Below are 18,657 nucleotides of genomic sequence, written 5' to 3'. Positions count from 1 at the left end.
AGCTGTTTTTTGTTCATTAGTGAGGTAATTATCCCACCATCCTTTAAGTTGACCAGGTGAATCCCGATGCTATCATTTTAGCAACAGTGGAATCACTATTATTAGCATTTTTACAAACTTGAGAATACATAAGCATTCTATGACAATGGTTATGAATTTGTTTTTCAAAGAAATAATCTATATTCCATTCATAGATATGAGATCCACTATAACTATGTCCAATAATCTCAAGATTTTCTTCCCCGCCCAATATCAACAGGTGAAGGTCTTCTATTATAATATAGAGTATTAATAGGTTTTTGACCCCATTTATTTTTTGAAACAACATTCAAATCATCTTTGAAATTCGGATTGATTTCTTCATTTAGAGTTTGCAATTTTAAATTTGCAACCTTATCAGCCAACTGACTTATAAGTTGCTCGTTTTTAATGTCAGATAAAAATTTAAAATTCTTTATTTCAGGAGGATTTTTGATAATAGGAGTTATTTCTTGCGAAGAAGAAGAAGGGTCTTCAGTCTTGGTATTTTGAATGACTTGATTAAGAAGATTTATGACTTTATTAGCCTTATGGTGTAAATCTGTAACATGTTCACCAAGAATTTTTAAAGATAGATTAGCATAATTATTTTGTTCACTTAAATAATTTAAATGTTTAGTAGTCGTGGTAATAATTCCGTCTTCATAAATTTTTGAAAGGGGCATGTAAGAACACCCATCTAATTTAAATTTCTTAAGAGGAGGATAAACTCCCTTAACTTCATTACCATTGAGAAGTTCAAAATTTCTTTCAAGAATAGTTAAATGATTATATAAATAAGTTGAACAATACCAAGGGACAAAATAAATAACTCGCATTTACTTGATTTGCGTATTCATAAAACTCATCTTGCAAGATGTCTTGTTGTTTTTCATCAAAATTATGAAAAAACCAATTTCTAAATTTTTCCCAAATAGGAGATTGAAATTCATTACTAATTAATTTTCTGGTTATTGAACCAGGAGAAAAATCTTGTAAGGCCTTCTTAATCATCAGTATAACTTATTTGGGACAATGTGTCCGCTTCTTTTTTAGAATGTCGTCTTAAAATTTTATCAGAATGCATTCTTAAAACATCTTCATCTGTTTCAATAAAATCTTCATCTCTTAATTGAGAAGTTGAACACCTAGATGTACTAGGCATATCTAAATTTTGATCAAGGGCTGAAATAAAAGTCCTATTAGAAAAAGATCTAGTCATTTTTGAAGTACTACTTCTCGGTCTAGTATGGTTATTGCCAAAATTTAAAGTAACAGTTCCTTCAGGAGTTTGCTGTACATCAAGTAAATTAGTTTCCATAATAGGTTGAGGAGGCATAGCCTGGGTAATAGTCCAATTCTCAGGGAAAGATATTTCTTCCCATTTAATAGCTTTTCTAGTAGTGATATTAGATCTGTTACAATTAGTCTCGATAATAATAGTCTCATTTATAGCTTTATCAGCTAATCTACAGTGAGGATTTAAAGTATATAAAGGTTTATAATAAATCCTGTAGCAAATACAAATTAATTCAGATCCTTTAGCATAATTGTAACCATGAGTTTTAACATTCAAAGTTAAAGCATCTAATATATTAGCATCTGTTAAAGATAATTGTAAATTTGGGTAAACGTCAAAATATACTGGACCATGAGCCAGACTGGATTTAACAACTCCAATAATTGACTTTTGCCAATTCAAATTTCTGCCATCTCTTAAGGCGGCAATAAAGCTTTCTGGTAATCCTTCCAGAGTTAGTGGTTTAAAAGCCACTTGGACTAAACCAATATGAATAAATTGGTGCTTAGATTTTCTTAGTGGTTCTAAGTCACTATTGTTTAAAAGTTGAAGATACATTTCTTCATTATTTAGAGAAATAGATTCCTCTGTGGTTTTAACTCTGTGTTTTAACCCTATATATTCAAAAAACCCATAATTATAAATAGTTCTTTTGCTAACTTCTGGAATTGTCCATTTGTTTAGCAACTCTAAATTCTGAGGATATTCAACCTCTTCAGTCATACTGTTTTTCACAGTAGACTTACCCGTATTAAGTACGCGTAAACTCATAAGATGTGAAAATGTTGAATTATGACTTAACTATCCTAAATTATATATACTTCCATGGCTCTGATACCAAGTTAAACGGATCTTTTTACAAAGACCAATATATATATATATATATATATATATATATATATATATATATATATATATATATATATATATAGATTTGGGATCCTGTGAGAACCATCAAGATAATGAGAACTATGAGAACCTCTTTTAAGGGCTGAGATTAAACTTACTTTGAACTCTCCAAGGGCTGAGAATAAACATAATCAAGTTTTTTACTCCTTTTCTCTTTTCGTTCTTCGACTTTCTCTCTCCTCCTTCATCACACACTCTATTCTGCGTTAACTTATGTTCATCCTTCCTTCTTCAATTTCGTTAATTTCGAGCGCCATTATTGTGATTTCGACCAAATTACTTCGTACATCCGACTTCAATTATGCTTCCTTCTTCGTTCTCAGCTGATTTCATCATCGATTTTTCTGATTTAGAGTAGATTACAATTAGGTAATTCCTCAATTCCCCCAATTTTTTTCTTGTTCCTCAGTTTTTATGATTCAATTAGTTGATTAAGGTTGTATTACTCTTTTGAATTTGCTTTGTTTGTTTTCGTTGATTTGCTCGATTCAAGTTATCTGCACGCTAATTTCCTATTAATTTCTTCATTTTATGTACTTAATTAGTGATCGATCACTATAATTTCTTGTGTTCCTTGCTAATTTTAATTTATTTAGAATCATAACCCTAAATTTGTCTTTCTAAATTCCACTCATGATTCTGACATTTCAATTCTATTTCAATAAGGTTCCACATCTTTGTTTGTGTTTCTAAAGTATTTAATGCCATTTCTTTTGGAAATTATAAAGTTAGGTAGTCATCAGTACTTATTTGTTGAGGTCATTGGGCTCTTTTCATAGTACAATTTAGCTTTAACTCTACAATGAATATAGAATAAAAAGAGATGCATATAAATCATATTGTAGTAGACTTTGGTGATCGATTTCCTGAGATCTTGAATGTTCGTAAAGTGATATTTTCCTGCAAAATAATGGATAGAGATAAGAACAGTGGTATATCTATTGTGAAGATCATGCTGCCTCATATAAAAATTTAGCTATATTTCTGAACTAGAATCAGTTCGCCATTTGGTGTAACTGTCTGAGACTCATAGTGGCTTAGTTGCTAGAGACTTCTGCCTCATATAGAACATGACGAGCCAACCTGTGCAAACGAATAACGAAGCTTATACGGAAGTTGGATGGTATATCCTGGATGCAAATCAGCAGCAGATTGGGCCATACACAATATCAGAGTTGCGTGGTGAGATTAATCATTAATCATCTCCTTTTCGATTCTTTTCACTTTTGGTTTATTGCTTGCAATGGCAGTGGTAGACGTTTATGTGAAATCATCTCTGTTTGTATCACACTTTATAAAATGTACTTACATATTTATTTCACTTTGGCAGAACATTATTTAAATGGATACCTGCCAGAGAGTACCTTTGTATGGAGCGAAGGAAGATCTGAGTGGCAGCAACTTTCTTCAGTTCCTGAGTTAATGGCTGAAGTATATGGGGATAAAACTCAATCTTTGTCTTCAGGACATAAAGAACAATCGAATGTTTGTCCACAGGAGACAGTTTCTACATATTCTGAATCTGGTACAGCTCCAGTAAGCAATGATGATGAGTTTGAGAAATGGCAAAATGAAGTGAAGAAGGTCGAGGCTGAAGCCGAATTGCTAAAAAATGGCACTGCATCAAGTCAATTGGAGGGCTTTGAGCATGATAGACCATCAACACCCCCTGAAGGAGAACAAGAATTCATTGATGATGATGGGACTTTGTACAAATGGGATCGTAGTATCAGAGCATGGGTGCCACAGGTTTGTGCTTTATTTTTCTGGTGCTTATATGTTGTAATTGACTAATTTTCAATATATATTTATGAGCAGTTGTTGAGGATTGTGCTATCAGGGGTTTTCTTATCATTCAGCTAAGATATCTTCTTTTGGCATGCGAGACCTTTAATAAAGTAATTCACAATTGGATAGATCCATGCTTTGTCCCCCTCCCCCCCTTTGTAACTGTTTTGCTTATTTTTTTACATGACCAATACTCTCGATGCAAAGTCTCCTGCCTATGGTTAGGAAAGGAGATTAAATGTACTCTACCCTTACCATGTGTAGAGAAAGACAAACCAATCTCCACCAAAAATGAGAGATTTGAAAATGAATCTGGAATTTGTCCCTGTCGCCGAGGCTGGACTTCACCAGTGAGATTATTAGTCTTCAAATCAAGCCAAACTAAGTTTCTGCAATTACCCAGTTCTATCAGTATTTCACCCGTGAAGCTGTTGTCGTCTGGGCTAACAACATTGTACTAGGAGTTCTAATTTCAATATCAAGCATTTGCATTTTAACCTTATATGTGCATGAAATAAGGTTCTATGTGGATGAAATAATGTTCTATGTGCATGGAATAAGTATTAAATGGGCATGAAATAAGGTGTTATGTGCATGACATAAAGTTCTATGTGCATGAAATAAGGTTCTATGTACATTAAAAAGTTCTTCAATAACATCAGTTTGTTATCTTATGATACTAATTCTTGTTGGGTAAAGACATTAATTTTAATTCTATGTGCATAAAATAAGGTTCTATGTGCATGAAATAGGGTTTTATATGCATGAAATAAGGTTCTATGTGCATTAAACTTGTTCCGATAATAAGGGAATTTGCTTTGTTCAATAAACATATGATACGCTCGTTATTTGATACTCGTATTTTTTTAGCGTATTTTAAAGGCTATTAGCTCAATGGTAGAGCAATGTGCAAATTTTGCACAAAGGTATGGGTTCGAGTCCCATATAGCCTATTAGATGCATGAAAAAGCAACCTATGTGCATTAAACAACCCTGTACATGCATGAAAAAGTGTCCAATTTCCTCATCTTTTTTTGTCTTTAGATCCTTGATAAGAAGTGGAAATAGGATTACCAATTACATTATTTCATTCTTAGAATAAAAGAAAGATTTGGTATTTCATAGCCAATATGGGAGTCGAACCCACATCTTGTGCATTGCACAATGCTCTTCCATTTGAGCTAATTGACTTTCAAAATAAGTAAAACGTAAACATTCATAATGTAGAGAACAAGCGATACTGACATGGCACTAACACCCTTGGTATATGTCGTCCATTTCAAATGTTCTACAACAAATAGCAAATTATTTATCAAAATTCAGCAACAATTCTCAACCATAATCAAGTCTATAAACTAATGAGGATAAGGCGAGTCTTTTTTTTAAGTCTCGGTGAAAGTGCAGGCAAAGGTTGAAGAAAACCATAATCAGAAGGCGGCTGAACCAGTTATAGGTTAGCTGAACCAGTCGTTCCTGACTCCCTGCCTCTACCACTCACTCGCATGCCAAGCTCCTTTCGTTGCTTGAGAGAGGGAGGCGGCTCTCATTCGGTCCAGCTTTTCGTTAGTTTTAGATAAGATTTATGGTTCACAAACCGCTCAAAGATATGGTCCTAAGAATCTTCGAATGAAGGTCGAATCGTATAACCAAATGAGACAGTTTTAAATCTGCGGTTAAGCTCTCGGGAGTTTTGACCAATTTCCCATAGGTTTGTGAAGTCAATACTCAGTTCGAAACCGGAGCCCAAAAGACTAGATTACACGGCTACACGCAATTCTCTGATACAAAGAAAATGCAAGCAAACTAGGATAGAAGAGCAACTATGTGTGGTTGGTTATAAGAGCTTATTGAACACATCCCTTGGTATACTCTCATAATTGAACTCCTACAAATTCAAGAAAACAAAGATGTTGCGCAAACATAGCTCGGTTCAAAGAACAAAACTTTTAGTTTAAGCTCAAACTATCACTCAACTTTCAAATTGAGACCCCTTGAGCTTCCACAAATAATGTTACTGGTTCAATGCTTCCTTCTGCAAGGAACTAATACAGTAATATCAATTCATTCTTCGAAAGTAATTGAGCACAACTAAGATTTCAATAACCATTCACAGAACCCATATTGTAGGAGGAAATCAAGGTAGAAAATCACTTCACATTAGCCAGTTTTAAGTTCAGAATATGATATAAAATTAGAATTCAATCATAACACCATAATTCGACAACCATAAGAGGACGGCGATGAATTATCGTCATCGAAATTGATGAATATAAAAGCTAATTATCATCAATCAACAAGAAATACTCCGTACAAATTAAATTGATGAATATAAACCCTAATTCGACTAATTTAATTGATGAATCGTAAAATTAAAAGACATAAAAAATAAACCCTAATTTCACTAAAATAAAAATCAATTTCAAGTCTTTACCTCGACGAATCCACATACTGCTTCCATTGATGAAGAAAGGATGAGAAAGTTGAATTCACAAAGTCTGGATTGTGATCGAAGAGAGAAAGGAAAAGATTCATAGCTGCGAAGTCGCAAGATTGATGTTCGAGCATAGAGATAAAAAATGTACTGTGAGGTTTGAAGAGAGAGAGAAGAAAACGTGAGAATGAAAAATGTAAAATGACGGGTTTGGAAGGTTTGGGTTTGGCTGATCTAACGGTTCTAAGTGGTTCTCATGGTTCTCATTATATTAGTGGTTCTCACCGGATCCCGACCCTATATATATATATATATATATATATATATATATATATATATATATATATATATATATATATATATATATATATATATATATATATATATATATATATATATATATGTGGATCCTGAGAATCACCATTCAAAATGAGAACGGTGAGAACGCACTAGATAAATTAAAATATATATATATAAGGTGCACTTTTTATTTATTTTTTTTTTTAATTTTTTTTTTAATTTTTTTTTTTTACCAAATCTCATATACACTTTTAACTAAAGTAGGTACACTTTTTACCAAAATTCTATATACGCATTTTAAGGATGTAGATACACTTTTTTTTTTCTTTTTTTTTTTTTTACCAATTCTCATATACACTTTTAACTAAAGTAGGTACACTTTTTTACCAAAATTCTATATACGCATTTTAAGAATGTAGATACATTTTTTTTTTACCAAATCTTATATACACTTTAGACACTCCTAGGTACGTTTTTTCAAGAATTCTAGATACACTTTATAACAATACAGATACATTTTTTATAGGTACGCTTTTTTTTTCACCAAATCGTAGATACACTTTAGACACTCCTAGGTACGCTTGTTTCAAGAATTCTAGATACACTTTATAACAATACAAATACATTTTTTTTCCTTTTTTTTACAGCTACTAGATACATTAAAATACATGTCAAATACGCCTCTTTTTTTGGGTAAATCCAAATACACTTTACAATATTATACATTTATACGTACGTTATTTACATAAATTCTATACACACTTTATGACGATGCAGATACAATTTTTTTCCATAGTAGATACAATTTTTTTTTTTTTTTTTTTTTTTTTTTTTTTACCAAATCTTATACACACTTTAGACACTCCTAGGTACGTTTTTTTCAAGAATTCTAGATACACTTTATAAAGGGCATTTGCACACTACTATACATCTCAAACATATACAGCCTTACCCATCCGCACTTAGATAATTGGAGAACCACATAATCAACGGGTTCAAGCAAGCTCCAATCAATAAGCTTTTTTAAAATAAACAATGCCATAAGATGGTCAAATAAACAGATCCCAAAACAAAAACACAAATTTTTGAAAATCATTCTATTGAAGAAATAACCAAGTTTAAGAGTAATCATATAGTGAGATGCTTTTATAATCTGCAACACTTGCGAGTCTGCCGGCTCGTAATCCAGTCCCACCAAGAGACCGAAATGCAACACGCCAAACCATGTCAGTATGGTTTGTCATGCTCTGTACAGCGGCTCGCATGCCAAGGTCCCACAGCTTCACCGATTTATCACTTGACCCACTTGCAATAGCAGCTCCATCCGGGCTTGCATCCACGCTCAGAACCCAGCTTGAGTGGCCCGACAAAGACCCGATCAAGCTCTTTCCTTCGGCGTCATACATGTGTATGTGCCCATCATCAGACCCCGAGAAAAGGAGAAATGTTCCAGTGAAGGATAACTGGATAAGGGAACTGAATTGATTAGGGTTCCGGTCGAGAAAGGATGGCCCTTTGAATTTAAGTGTACAAGAGTATTGGCGGTTGCCACGTATGGACATAGTTCCATGATGATCACAGTATAGTTTACCGATGATTAGGTTATGGATGCTTGTTGTCACCTGAAACCATCAAGCAAGCACATAAATAAATCTCTTTCCCAGAACATGACGGATACAGTTCATACAGATATAAGAAGATAGTAAACTAATCAGATTAGAGCAGAACATTTGCAAAATCATGAACATCACAGACAGCACCTTGCTCCACTGGAATATTTCTCCGTCATCGAACTGAAGTGTCAGAAGTCCAACTGGGTCAAGTTGAATTGATTGACCCCAGAATCTACTCTTGATGTTGCTGTCTGCCCAGAAGTTCCACCCCCTGCCTTCACAATGACAGGCAACGAGAGTCGGATGGTGACTGACCTGTAACAAAGTATAGAATATTAGAAAACGTCCTCTAAACGAAGCCGAGACTCCAGAAATTAGCACCCTGGAAAACAGAACACCATCTGCAGAGTATCACTTCTTTTACTGACATGCGTTATAAAAAACTTAGTCGGACTTGTAAACCATCAAATGTAGCAATGCATGATTTTTATAAGTAACAGAATCTACCTTTTCAGAGAAAAATCGAAACCCTTTCTCAGGATAATCTGCCTCATAAGTTTCTCCTAGCAAAGGATTAAATGGTTTACAGAGCCGTCCCTCAGTCAATGCATAACCTGAAACAGCAAAAGCTGCAACATTTACAATTCTCATGAAACTGTTCCCCTGAAAGCAAAAACAAATAACAATAAAATTGTGATTACTTATTCGACTGTACTAGAAATAATAACGAAATATCTCATTCACCCTTTCATCATTAATTAAACGTGGGATTAGTATTCAAAGTTAGGATCAACACTTGAGAGATTGGGCTAGCTAAAACCTTGATACACAAATGTAAACTGTCGAATGCAAATTAAATCACAGAAGTCCAGTATGAATGTTAAAGCGTCCAACTATGATATCACTACCTCATTCCTTGGAATCCCTAATGTCTCTACTTACTACTAACTACTACTACTACATACGGTATACAGTATACAGTACAATACCTCATTCCTTGGAATTATACATGCTACTCTCAACATGAATTGGAAGTTAGCCTTACTACTACTACATACAGTATACAGTACAATACCTCATTCCTTGAAATTCACTTTTTAGTTTTATTTTCCGGCGAGTAATATCGGTGGGAACCGGCTAAGGTAAGGAGTTCATATTGGATAGTTGATTGGCAGATTTCAAAATCAAAGGAAGGAGAATCAGGGTCTGTGATTTAAGAATCCGAAATTTTGGGGATTCGTGCCGTCGTGGTGAACTTCTCTCATCCCCAATCTTCATCTGCTTCTATCGACGGCAAAAGGATCACGACCGGCGACTCTGTCATTCCCGATCAAACACTGTCGGTGATTTGGGTGCGGAATAAAGGAGAGGAGAGATGCGAGATAGGGACGACGACGGTGGTGGTCTCTGCCAACGTCTTAACAACGGCGGTCTGTGCCGGAGCTCGGTGTCGGCGATGGTGGTGGTCGCCGGATTCTGGTAATGGGGTAGATGGGGATGAATGGGATTTTGGTTTACAATGGGGTTTGTATGTCGTAGTGTTTAATAAAAGTGGTAGTTAGTTCGTTCTCACCGTTCTCACCGAATAATCGTTCTCACCGGATCCTATATATATATATATATATATATATATAGGGTCGGGATCCGGTGAGAACCACTAATATAATGAGAACCATGAGAACCACCTAGAACCGTTAGATCAGCCAAACCCAAACCTTCCAAACCCGGCATTTTACATTTTTCATTCACATTTTCTTCTCTCTCTCTCCAAACCTCACAGTACATTTTTTATCTCTATGCTCGAACATCAATCTTGCGACTTCGCAGCTATGAATCTTTTCCTTTCTCTCTTCGATCACAATCCAGACTTTGGGAATTCAACTTTGTCATGCTTTCTTCATCAATGGAAGCAGTATGTGGATTCGTCGAGGTAAAGACTTGAAATTGATTTTTATTTTAGTGAAATTAGGGTTTATTTTTTATGTCTTTTAATTTTACGATTCATCAATTAAATTAGTCGAATTAGGGTTTATATTCATCAATTTAATTTGTACGGAGTATTTCTTGTTGATTGATGATAGTGGATATGATGCTGCCCAAGTTGATGCCTATGTGATTGTCATTTGGGTCACCAAACTCGGGGTTTTGCGGTATCAAATTCAATGGCGAAGAACATGTAGTAGTTGTCATCACAAGCGTCATTCAAAGATTCCTAACCATGGCCCCGATCGGCCTACATCGTGAACTCGTCTGGGGCGATCAAGAAGGTTAGTCCACTTCCCGCATATTCACAAATCCGTTTTATGATAAATAGCGAATTAACTCGCAAAGCTCAAAACTCCGTGACCTCATATTGGGCATTTCGATAAATCTACGAAAGACAAAGCTTGTTAAGCTTATGCTTTATCGCTAAATTTATCAGAAGACAAGTTTATCATGAGATTTCGGACCATTGGTTCTTAAACAAGCTAAGATAAGTAACGTCTAGTTTTCATAAAATCAAACCTTAAAAATGAAGATAGCTATTTAAAGGAATGTTCTTACCTCCATGGTTCTCATCTGCAGTGTCATTATAAGTCGGCAATTTATGGTTATTGAACCGAAAGCAAACGTAGTGTCAAAAGAACCCGGTGTTTGGCTATTAGGATCAAATACCCGTTGGTGACGAGTAAATAGCCCCCTTTTTTGCTTGATGCCGAATATCATCTGTCTCTCTGTTGTATCCGCTTCACGCTCCGATTGCACTCAAATTGGCCTTCAACTGGATATTATGAAGATGAATATTATGTTACCCTTCACTGTTTAGTGGATATTGTGTTGATATTTTGTGTCACACAAAGCAAATCAGAAACTTTTGTTTTTTTCTTTGTATTACTGATGGACTAATCAGCTTGTTTTTTTATTGATACAATAATAAGATTTTAACAAGAATCTTAATTACTTTCCCAATTCAAAAACTATCAAATGTGACTACTGTAAAGTGGAGTATTTGTGAACATACTTTGATTTGGATATGACTGATTAGAGGAAGGAAGGTGTTTAATTTGTAAATGGGATAATGAGTACAATATTGGGTTTTTTTTTTGGGTTTGGAAGCAGCTTTGAACTTGTTCTTGGTTATTAGTTCTACTTTCAGCCTGCTTATGTCCAGGTTTGTCTCTATTTATAGCTAATTCAGTTATTGTAACTATTGCTTATTGGCTGCATCTGCTTGTTTATCGCTCCTGATTTAAACTTATTATGCTTCCTCATCTCATTTTCTACTTCTCTTATTCCTTTATCTGATTATGTCATTGGTACTGATTATGTCACTGGTATGGATCTCTTTGGTAACGATAAGTTATCTGATGGAGCTCACTCTTTTGATGGTGTCAAGTACGAAGGAAATAAATGGAAATAAATTTGCACATGTTACTGTTGAAAGTGCAGAGGAGCAAGATGAGGTTATTGTTGCCCTATTTTGAAAGCCAATTAGCTCAAATGGCAGAGCATTGTGCAATGCACAAGATGTGGGTTCGACTCCCACATTGGCAAGGAAATACCAGTGTTTCTTTTACATTGAGATCGCCTTGGACCAGAATTTATGGTCATAGTTTCTATGCATCAGCTAGTCGTTGAACTTCTGAGCACTAGAAAGACATTTCCATGAAATTCTTGCTGCAAGCGCGAGCCAAAATTATGGTATGCTCGACTTTGCCCACTTATGATTATAGAATGCTTAATATTAGTTATATTGTACCGCTTACATCTTGACAGTATGCAATCATGGAATTAGTTATTTAATAGGCTATATGGGATTTGAACCCATATCTTTGTGCAAAATTAGCACTTCGCTCTACCGTTGAGCTAATAGCCTTTAATATACGCTAAACAAAGATAAAATTAGAGATATACACAACTTGCTCAAATTTTCGTAACCAGTACACATTCTAAAACTAAGCATGATGCCTACAAATTAGTTTTCAGATTCCAAGTTCGTAATCGCATTGAATTTGTCATGTACTCTAAAGAGCACCATGCCTATATCTTTGAACAGTTAAAACTTCAAACAGGAAAATAGCAATTGAATTAATAAACAGCAACACACATATGATATATTGATATGTCTAACAATTTAAGGGAGTGACAAGTTCATAGCAGTTGTCCCATATTTAGGAAAAACTTGAAACAAAGATCATAAAAATCATTAGTTGGTCTTTAGAGAAAAAGTGTCAGAAATGTATGTCTAACATCTATTAGTACACAAATTATCAGCCCTCATACCCCTCACTTCCATCATACTTGAGGCCCTTCACCAGCATCACAACTCAGGCTCCTTAACAGCATAAAATTTAAAGACCTAATCTAGCATAAAAGTCCAAATTCCCAGCAAGTAATAGAAGAAAAAAATCAAGTAGAGTTGCTCAACTCAGGCTCCTTAATAGCATCACAATTGCTACACAAAGCCGCCTAATCCACCCCAAACGCTTTCCCTTATTACCGAACTCGGTTTAACTTAAAATTAATGTACTTAACCAACAGTAATTAGATGATGCAACTGAAGAACTTTTAAATGCACATGTAACTTTATTTCATGCACATATAACCTTATTTCATGCACATAATCTTATTTCATGCCCATATAACACACTTATTTCATGCATGTGCACGGTTGTTTGATGCACATATATTGCTTTTCCATGCATCTACAAGGCTAATTCATGCATTGATAAGTCTATTGCACCCCAACTCCTAACCATTATTATTGGGACAAACGATGGGGGAATGTTGTCCTAAAATTTAGGATAAAAAAGGGTTTAAGGTTGGATTAGGCGGCCCGCTACGCGCTTAATCCAACTCTAAACCCTTTCCCTTATTATCGGAATTGGTTTAACTTAAAATTAATGTCCTTAACCAATAGTAATTAGATGCAGGTGAAGAACTTTTTAATGCACATATAACCTTATTTCATACACATATAAACTTATTTCATGCATGTACACAGTTGTTTGATGCACATATATTGTTTGTTCATGCACCTAGAAGGCTACTTCATGCACTGATAGGGCCATTGCACCCTAAACTCTTACCATTATTACTGAGCCGAGGATCAAAAACTAAAAAACACAAGTAGTCATTCAATTGGGGATCAAATACCCAAAAAGAAAAAGACGAAACGATGCAGATTTTACATATTTAATGCATGTACAAGGCTGTTTAATGCACATATATCGTTTTTTCATGCATCTACAAGGCTATTCTATGCACTGATAAGGCTATTTAAGGATAAACCCTTACCATTCATGCTTTTCTTATTCGTTGCATTTGTTTATTTCGGTGAAACATAATTTTTAATTGACTCACCTCCTTTCATTGGTGGTTTTTTCTTGATCATAACAGTCTTTCGCCTCATTTTTGTAGCCTCATATCTGTCAAGGATTTGAGTGAGATTGTGATTTTAAGATAGTAAAAACACAAACACAAATTGTTACATAATGACTTCACAATCAATTCGGTTAGATTTTGAGACAATAAAACTGTTGCAAAGTGAAGGTAAAAACGCAACACAAGTTGATGAATACGGAATAAGAGAGATTAGGCAAAATTTCAACTTCAATTTAATGAAAATAAAAATTCCCTCCATCTCACAAAGAGTAATGCCTACGTCGCGATCAGATTCAAAGACATTAATCAACCCCAACTAAAACTAACTATGTTCCTAAACACCTGATTGAATTTTCCCTAACAATGTTCCTTGTTAACTTTTGTTATCTGGTGATCCTCATGGCCACGTTGGTAACGCCACAAGACTGACAATCTCTCTTATGCCCTGATAATGTTTTGCCATCTTAAATGCAATCTCGTTTGGAAGCAAGTTTTTGCATCCACTGCTCTGATCAACCTTAAACTAATTGGCCTCTACATAAGCTTCAAGGATGCTTTACTCAGTTCTGACCTTTTGTTACTTTGTACTTGCAGAGAAATGATCAAGAGCCTAAATATTCTCATTCATAAGAATCATAACGACCATGACAAAGATCGACGCCCTCGAAACTCTTATTTGTCTGCTTTTGGAGCATATTCCACTGATATCTACAAAGGATAACTTCCGGTTATCTCAAGATTGTCGGTAATGTGTCAAGGACTCTTCACTCTTTGATCTAGATGAGTGACATGGACGGTTCATCAATTTTCCCTAACAATGTTCTATCTACTCCGTTCGACCTCCGTCCCAATAACTTTGAATTACCTTTGTTAAATAGCTTTTTTAGGATTCAAAATAGGAAATTAAAATCAAATGAGAACACAATAATAATGATAGGTCAATGAATAACTACCTAAATTGAATAGATTAATAGATAATAAAGCGGAAAATGCAACTAAATTGAAAGCAAACGACATTTGAAAGCAGAAACAAAGAGAATGCGCAACAAATCAGGAATGAACCCTAATCAATTTATCTGAAGCATAAAAATCGTAAAAATTGAGGAATAAGAAAGAAATAAGGAAAATTGAGAAATTACCTAAATTTTAAGGAATAAAGCAAAAGAACCGTAAATCAAATCAGCAAACGAAGAAGGATGCAACAAAGAGAACGCCGGTTGATCATTGTAGAAGAAGTCACAGTAATGGCGGTTGAGAGTACAGTGGAGATGAATGTTAAAGTGTGATGAATACGGGAGTGAGGAGATCGAAGTGAGAACGAAAGAGGAGTGAGAAATCAAACTGTGTAAAATGACATGTTGGAGAGTTTGTGGGTTAGCTAGGAGAATAAGCGAGTTAATCTGAGTCGTCAATATTTACTTAGATCTAATGGTTGTGAATGGTTCTCATGGTTCTCATTATGTCAGTGGTTCTCATGGGATCCCAAATCTATATATATATATATATATATATATATATATATATATATATATATATATATATATATATATATATATATATATATATATATAGAGTGAAGTTCAAATGAGTCCACCTAAATATTTGAGTCCCTAAGTCCTAATCTAAGCCATTGATCTTCTAAGATTGATGGTTGAGATTTGAAATTTTTTAAATGAAACTTTAGTGTTTTATAAGTGTAACTTTAATCTGTAAATGTAACTTTAATTCTTTATAATTGTAACTTTAATTTTTTATGGTCGTTTTGTAAAATAAAAAAAAAATTATGTTATACGATGTAATTTTAAATATAAATTTGATTTCTTGATTTAAACTTTGATGTTTTACGAGTGAAACTTTAATGCTTAAAAATCAAACTTTATTTTTTTAGGTTATTTTTTAATATAAAAATTTGAATTTATGTTATAATGTAATTTTGACTAAAATTTACTTGATTTTATTAATTTAAGGGTGAAACTTTAATTTTTTACGAGTGAAACTTTAATACTTAAAAGTGAAACTTTAGTTTTTTTAGGTCGTTTTTAATTATAAAAATTTGAATTTTTATAATAATGTAATTGTGATTGTAATTTCATAGACACAAGAGTAAAACTTTAATTTTTTACGATTGAAACTTTAATGCTTTTGAGTGAAACTTTGATAGTAACGAGTGACTTAAATTTTTCTAGTCCATTTTCAATATAAAAATTGGAATTTCACTGACTTGTAAATGAAACTTAAATGTTAAATGAGTGAAACTTTAATGGTATAGTTTGTAACTTTATTGTTTAGAGTCATCTTATATCTAATTTTTTTATGCAACTTTAATGGTATATGATGAAACTTTAATGGTATATGTTCGAAACTTTAATGTTTAACGAGTTATGTCCTCTACGGTTAATAAACACCACACGGGGGCGGCAGATCTGAAGACAACTACAGGATGAAAATTTAACCCTACACCTGAATCACCAGACACCATGACCGAAAACACCACTATACTCAGATTCGTAAAATAAAAAAAACACCACACCATGACCCACGACTACCACCATCAACCAAAAACCACCATAACCTTCTCCAACCACCACCAAAAGACAAAAAAAAACGAGTTCAAAAACAAAACTCAGATCTGATTTGTGGGCGACGACAAAGGAGATGGTTGCCGTGTTGTAGATCTGCAGTGTGAAGAGAAAGGGCGGCTATTTTGTGGCGGCAGCGGCATCGAGGAATTGGAGGCGGCGTGTGAGAAGGTGTGGCGTGGCAGTGGATGCCGGAGAGAAGAGAGGATGATGATGTTTTAATGGTGAGGAGCGAGGTGCGGTGGTCGAGTGGTGGAGGGAGGGACTGGTGGCAGGACGTCGGGGGTGGTGTCAGCGAGATGAGGAGGATTTAGAGAGAGATAAAGAGTGTTTAGAGAGAATGAGGAGATAGAGGTGTGTTTTAGGGTTTGTGAGAGTGACTGAGTGAGTGGGGTTTGGTGCCTTTTATATCTTAGCTTTTTTTTTTGTTTTAATCTCAGCCTTTGATTTTCTATGATCTAAGGGTGTAAAATAGGACTTAGGGACTCATCTAAGGAAGGTGGACTTAGTTGAACCTAATTCTATATATATATATATATATATATATATATATATATATATATATATATATATATATATATATATATATATATATAGGCCGGATCAGGTGAGGCACCTCATTATGGCGAGGCGGCCGGACTCACCAAAATGATACATATTGAGCGGACTGTGATATATTGCGCTACTGGGCTTAGATCAAAATTGACCCAATTACATTATTACAAACACACACAACGTTCTTTCTTCATCATCAAAACACGATCTTTCTTCATCATCAAGCTACAACTCCTCTCAGCCATCTTTCCCAAATCAATCTCCATAACCTAATCAATTGAAGCAATTGTTCGTAGATTGCAGCGATTTTCGGATCAATTGTAGCGATTTTCCAATCAGTTTGATCTATTCCAGCGTTTTTTCGATCAATTCCGGCGTTTTTTCGATCAATTTGATCAATTGAGCGATTTTCAGATCAATTGTAGCGATTTTCCAATTGAATGACCTACCTGCATCCACAAATTCCATCAGTACGTTGTCTTTTGATTTTGATTTTGGAAACCACACTGAAAAGTCTTGCATTTTCCATTACTCCTTAGTAAACTGGGCATGATAATAAATTCCAGCTCCTAAACCTTCCCTGACTTTTTGTCACTCTTTTCATCTAGTTTCTGCTTTATGGTAGAATGCCCTTATAACTACTGCTACACATAATTTGCTCTCGCACGAGTATGTCTTCGCCTCATTTCTCAGTATGATGTTCATATTGTCAATCTTTATGTAGGTTCTTGCTACACAAACAATTGATTGTGAATGGAAATTATGCTAGTCAAGAGATGGTACAGAGGTTCGGAAATGCCAACACTACAGTTTGTACCTCATGTTGGTTATGTCAGCCTCTTTCCATTTATGAGAAAACTTATTCCACCTGTAAGTTAATCGTCTACTTTGTTGCTCTGAAATTAGAGGGTTAGGTGCTCACGGGTTAATCTGTCATGAGATTAGATGCGTCCTTTATAAATTTTGACATTCAGTTTTGTTAGCTCTGCTTTCATGAACTACTAGTTTGACACCCGTGCGTTGCAATTTTGACACCTGCTAAGGCCTAGAAAGTCACAGATTTTGTCACAAAATTCCATCAGTACGTTGACGCAAATCACCACACTTTTTTTTTGTTATGAGTCATAGAAATAACCTCTCTGTATCGTCTTCAGGCCTAGTATAAATAAATAGCCACCTAAACGCCAGTAATGGGAGCCATTAGGGTAATGTTGTCTTTGTTGCTATTGTCGTCGTTGAGATAGCCATGTCTGATTTTTGTTATGGAATTTTGTAGTTGGATGCATATTATCAACCTAGAAAAAGCTGGAGAAACATGTATGTAAACGTTGCAGGAAGAGGAATACCTTTGTACGGTGCTGGTGCGGGCTTTGAGCTAACGAACAATGGCAAAGGTGTTCCGTTAGTGCTGGAGTTTATGTTGTGGACGCAAGGACATGTGGTGGGCAAACTGGTAAACACTAAGCATCGACGATTTGTTAGATGTTTTCTCAACATAACCTCTAACATGCAGTTTGCAAAGTTTACAGGTGACTCTTGTGCATAGGTAGGTTGTACCGAGTTATGTCAATTTAGTTACTATGTTGAATTCTCATTTGTATTTGACGTGATTAATTGAAGTTCGGCAAATTCAGTGTTCAGCCGTGTGCTCAATATTAATTGTGCCCTTAATGTTTAATTATTAATGATCTTAAGCAAAAGCCATTACTTAGCCAACATCCAGCATAAGGAAATGACTAAATGAGCAGCTTCGCCTCCAATGACACTAAACTTGTTTTGTGAATCTCGGTCCTTATGTTG

The 18,657-nt window shown here is 34.8% G+C and overlaps 2 protein-coding genes across 5 annotated transcripts; one reads left to right on the top strand and one right to left on the bottom strand.

The window, feature by feature from the left end:
• The first annotated feature begins 3,297 nt into the window (after positions 1–3,297).
• On the top strand, positions 3,298–5,473 carry LOC141620681 (uncharacterized). Its single transcript, XM_074437489.1, has 3 exons — positions 3,298–3,409; positions 3,558–3,976; positions 5,420–5,473. The coding sequence occupies exons 1-3, from the start codon at positions 3,298–3,300 to the stop codon at positions 5,471–5,473; spliced, it is 585 nt and encodes a 194-aa protein (XP_074293590.1).
• A 2,113-nt stretch (positions 5,474–7,586) lies between these two features.
• Positions 7,587–9,935, bottom strand: LOC141617975 (oxysterol-binding protein-related protein 1B-like). Of its 4 annotated transcripts, none has more exons than XR_012531265.1 (4): positions 9,435–9,935; positions 8,867–8,988; positions 8,507–8,674; positions 7,587–8,368 (listed from the first exon to the last, which is right to left on the bottom strand). XR_012531265.1 is itself a non-coding variant. In XM_074435103.1 (4 exons), the coding sequence occupies exons 2-4, from the start codon at positions 9,008–9,010 to the stop codon at positions 7,865–7,867; spliced, it is 816 nt and encodes a 271-aa protein (XP_074291204.1). In that variant the 5' UTR covers positions 9,011–9,022; positions 9,435–9,935; the 3' UTR covers positions 7,587–7,864. The 4 variants fall into 4 exon arrangements, 2 of the variants coding, with proteins under 2 accessions (XP_074291204.1, XP_074291205.1); XM_074435103.1 differs by having other exon boundaries at positions 8,867–9,022; XR_012531266.1 differs by having other exon boundaries at positions 7,588–8,368; positions 8,867–8,973.
• Positions 9,936–18,657: the final 8,722 nt, after the last annotated feature.

This window comes from Silene latifolia, chromosome X (genome assembly GCF_048544455.1).
Source record: "Silene latifolia isolate original U9 population chromosome X, ASM4854445v1, whole genome shotgun sequence".
In the NCBI taxonomy this organism is placed as follows: domain Eukaryota; kingdom Viridiplantae; phylum Streptophyta; class Magnoliopsida; order Caryophyllales; family Caryophyllaceae; genus Silene; species Silene latifolia.
The sequence above is the reverse complement of the archived record's forward strand: the minus strand, read 5'-3'. Positions and strand labels throughout refer to the sequence as shown.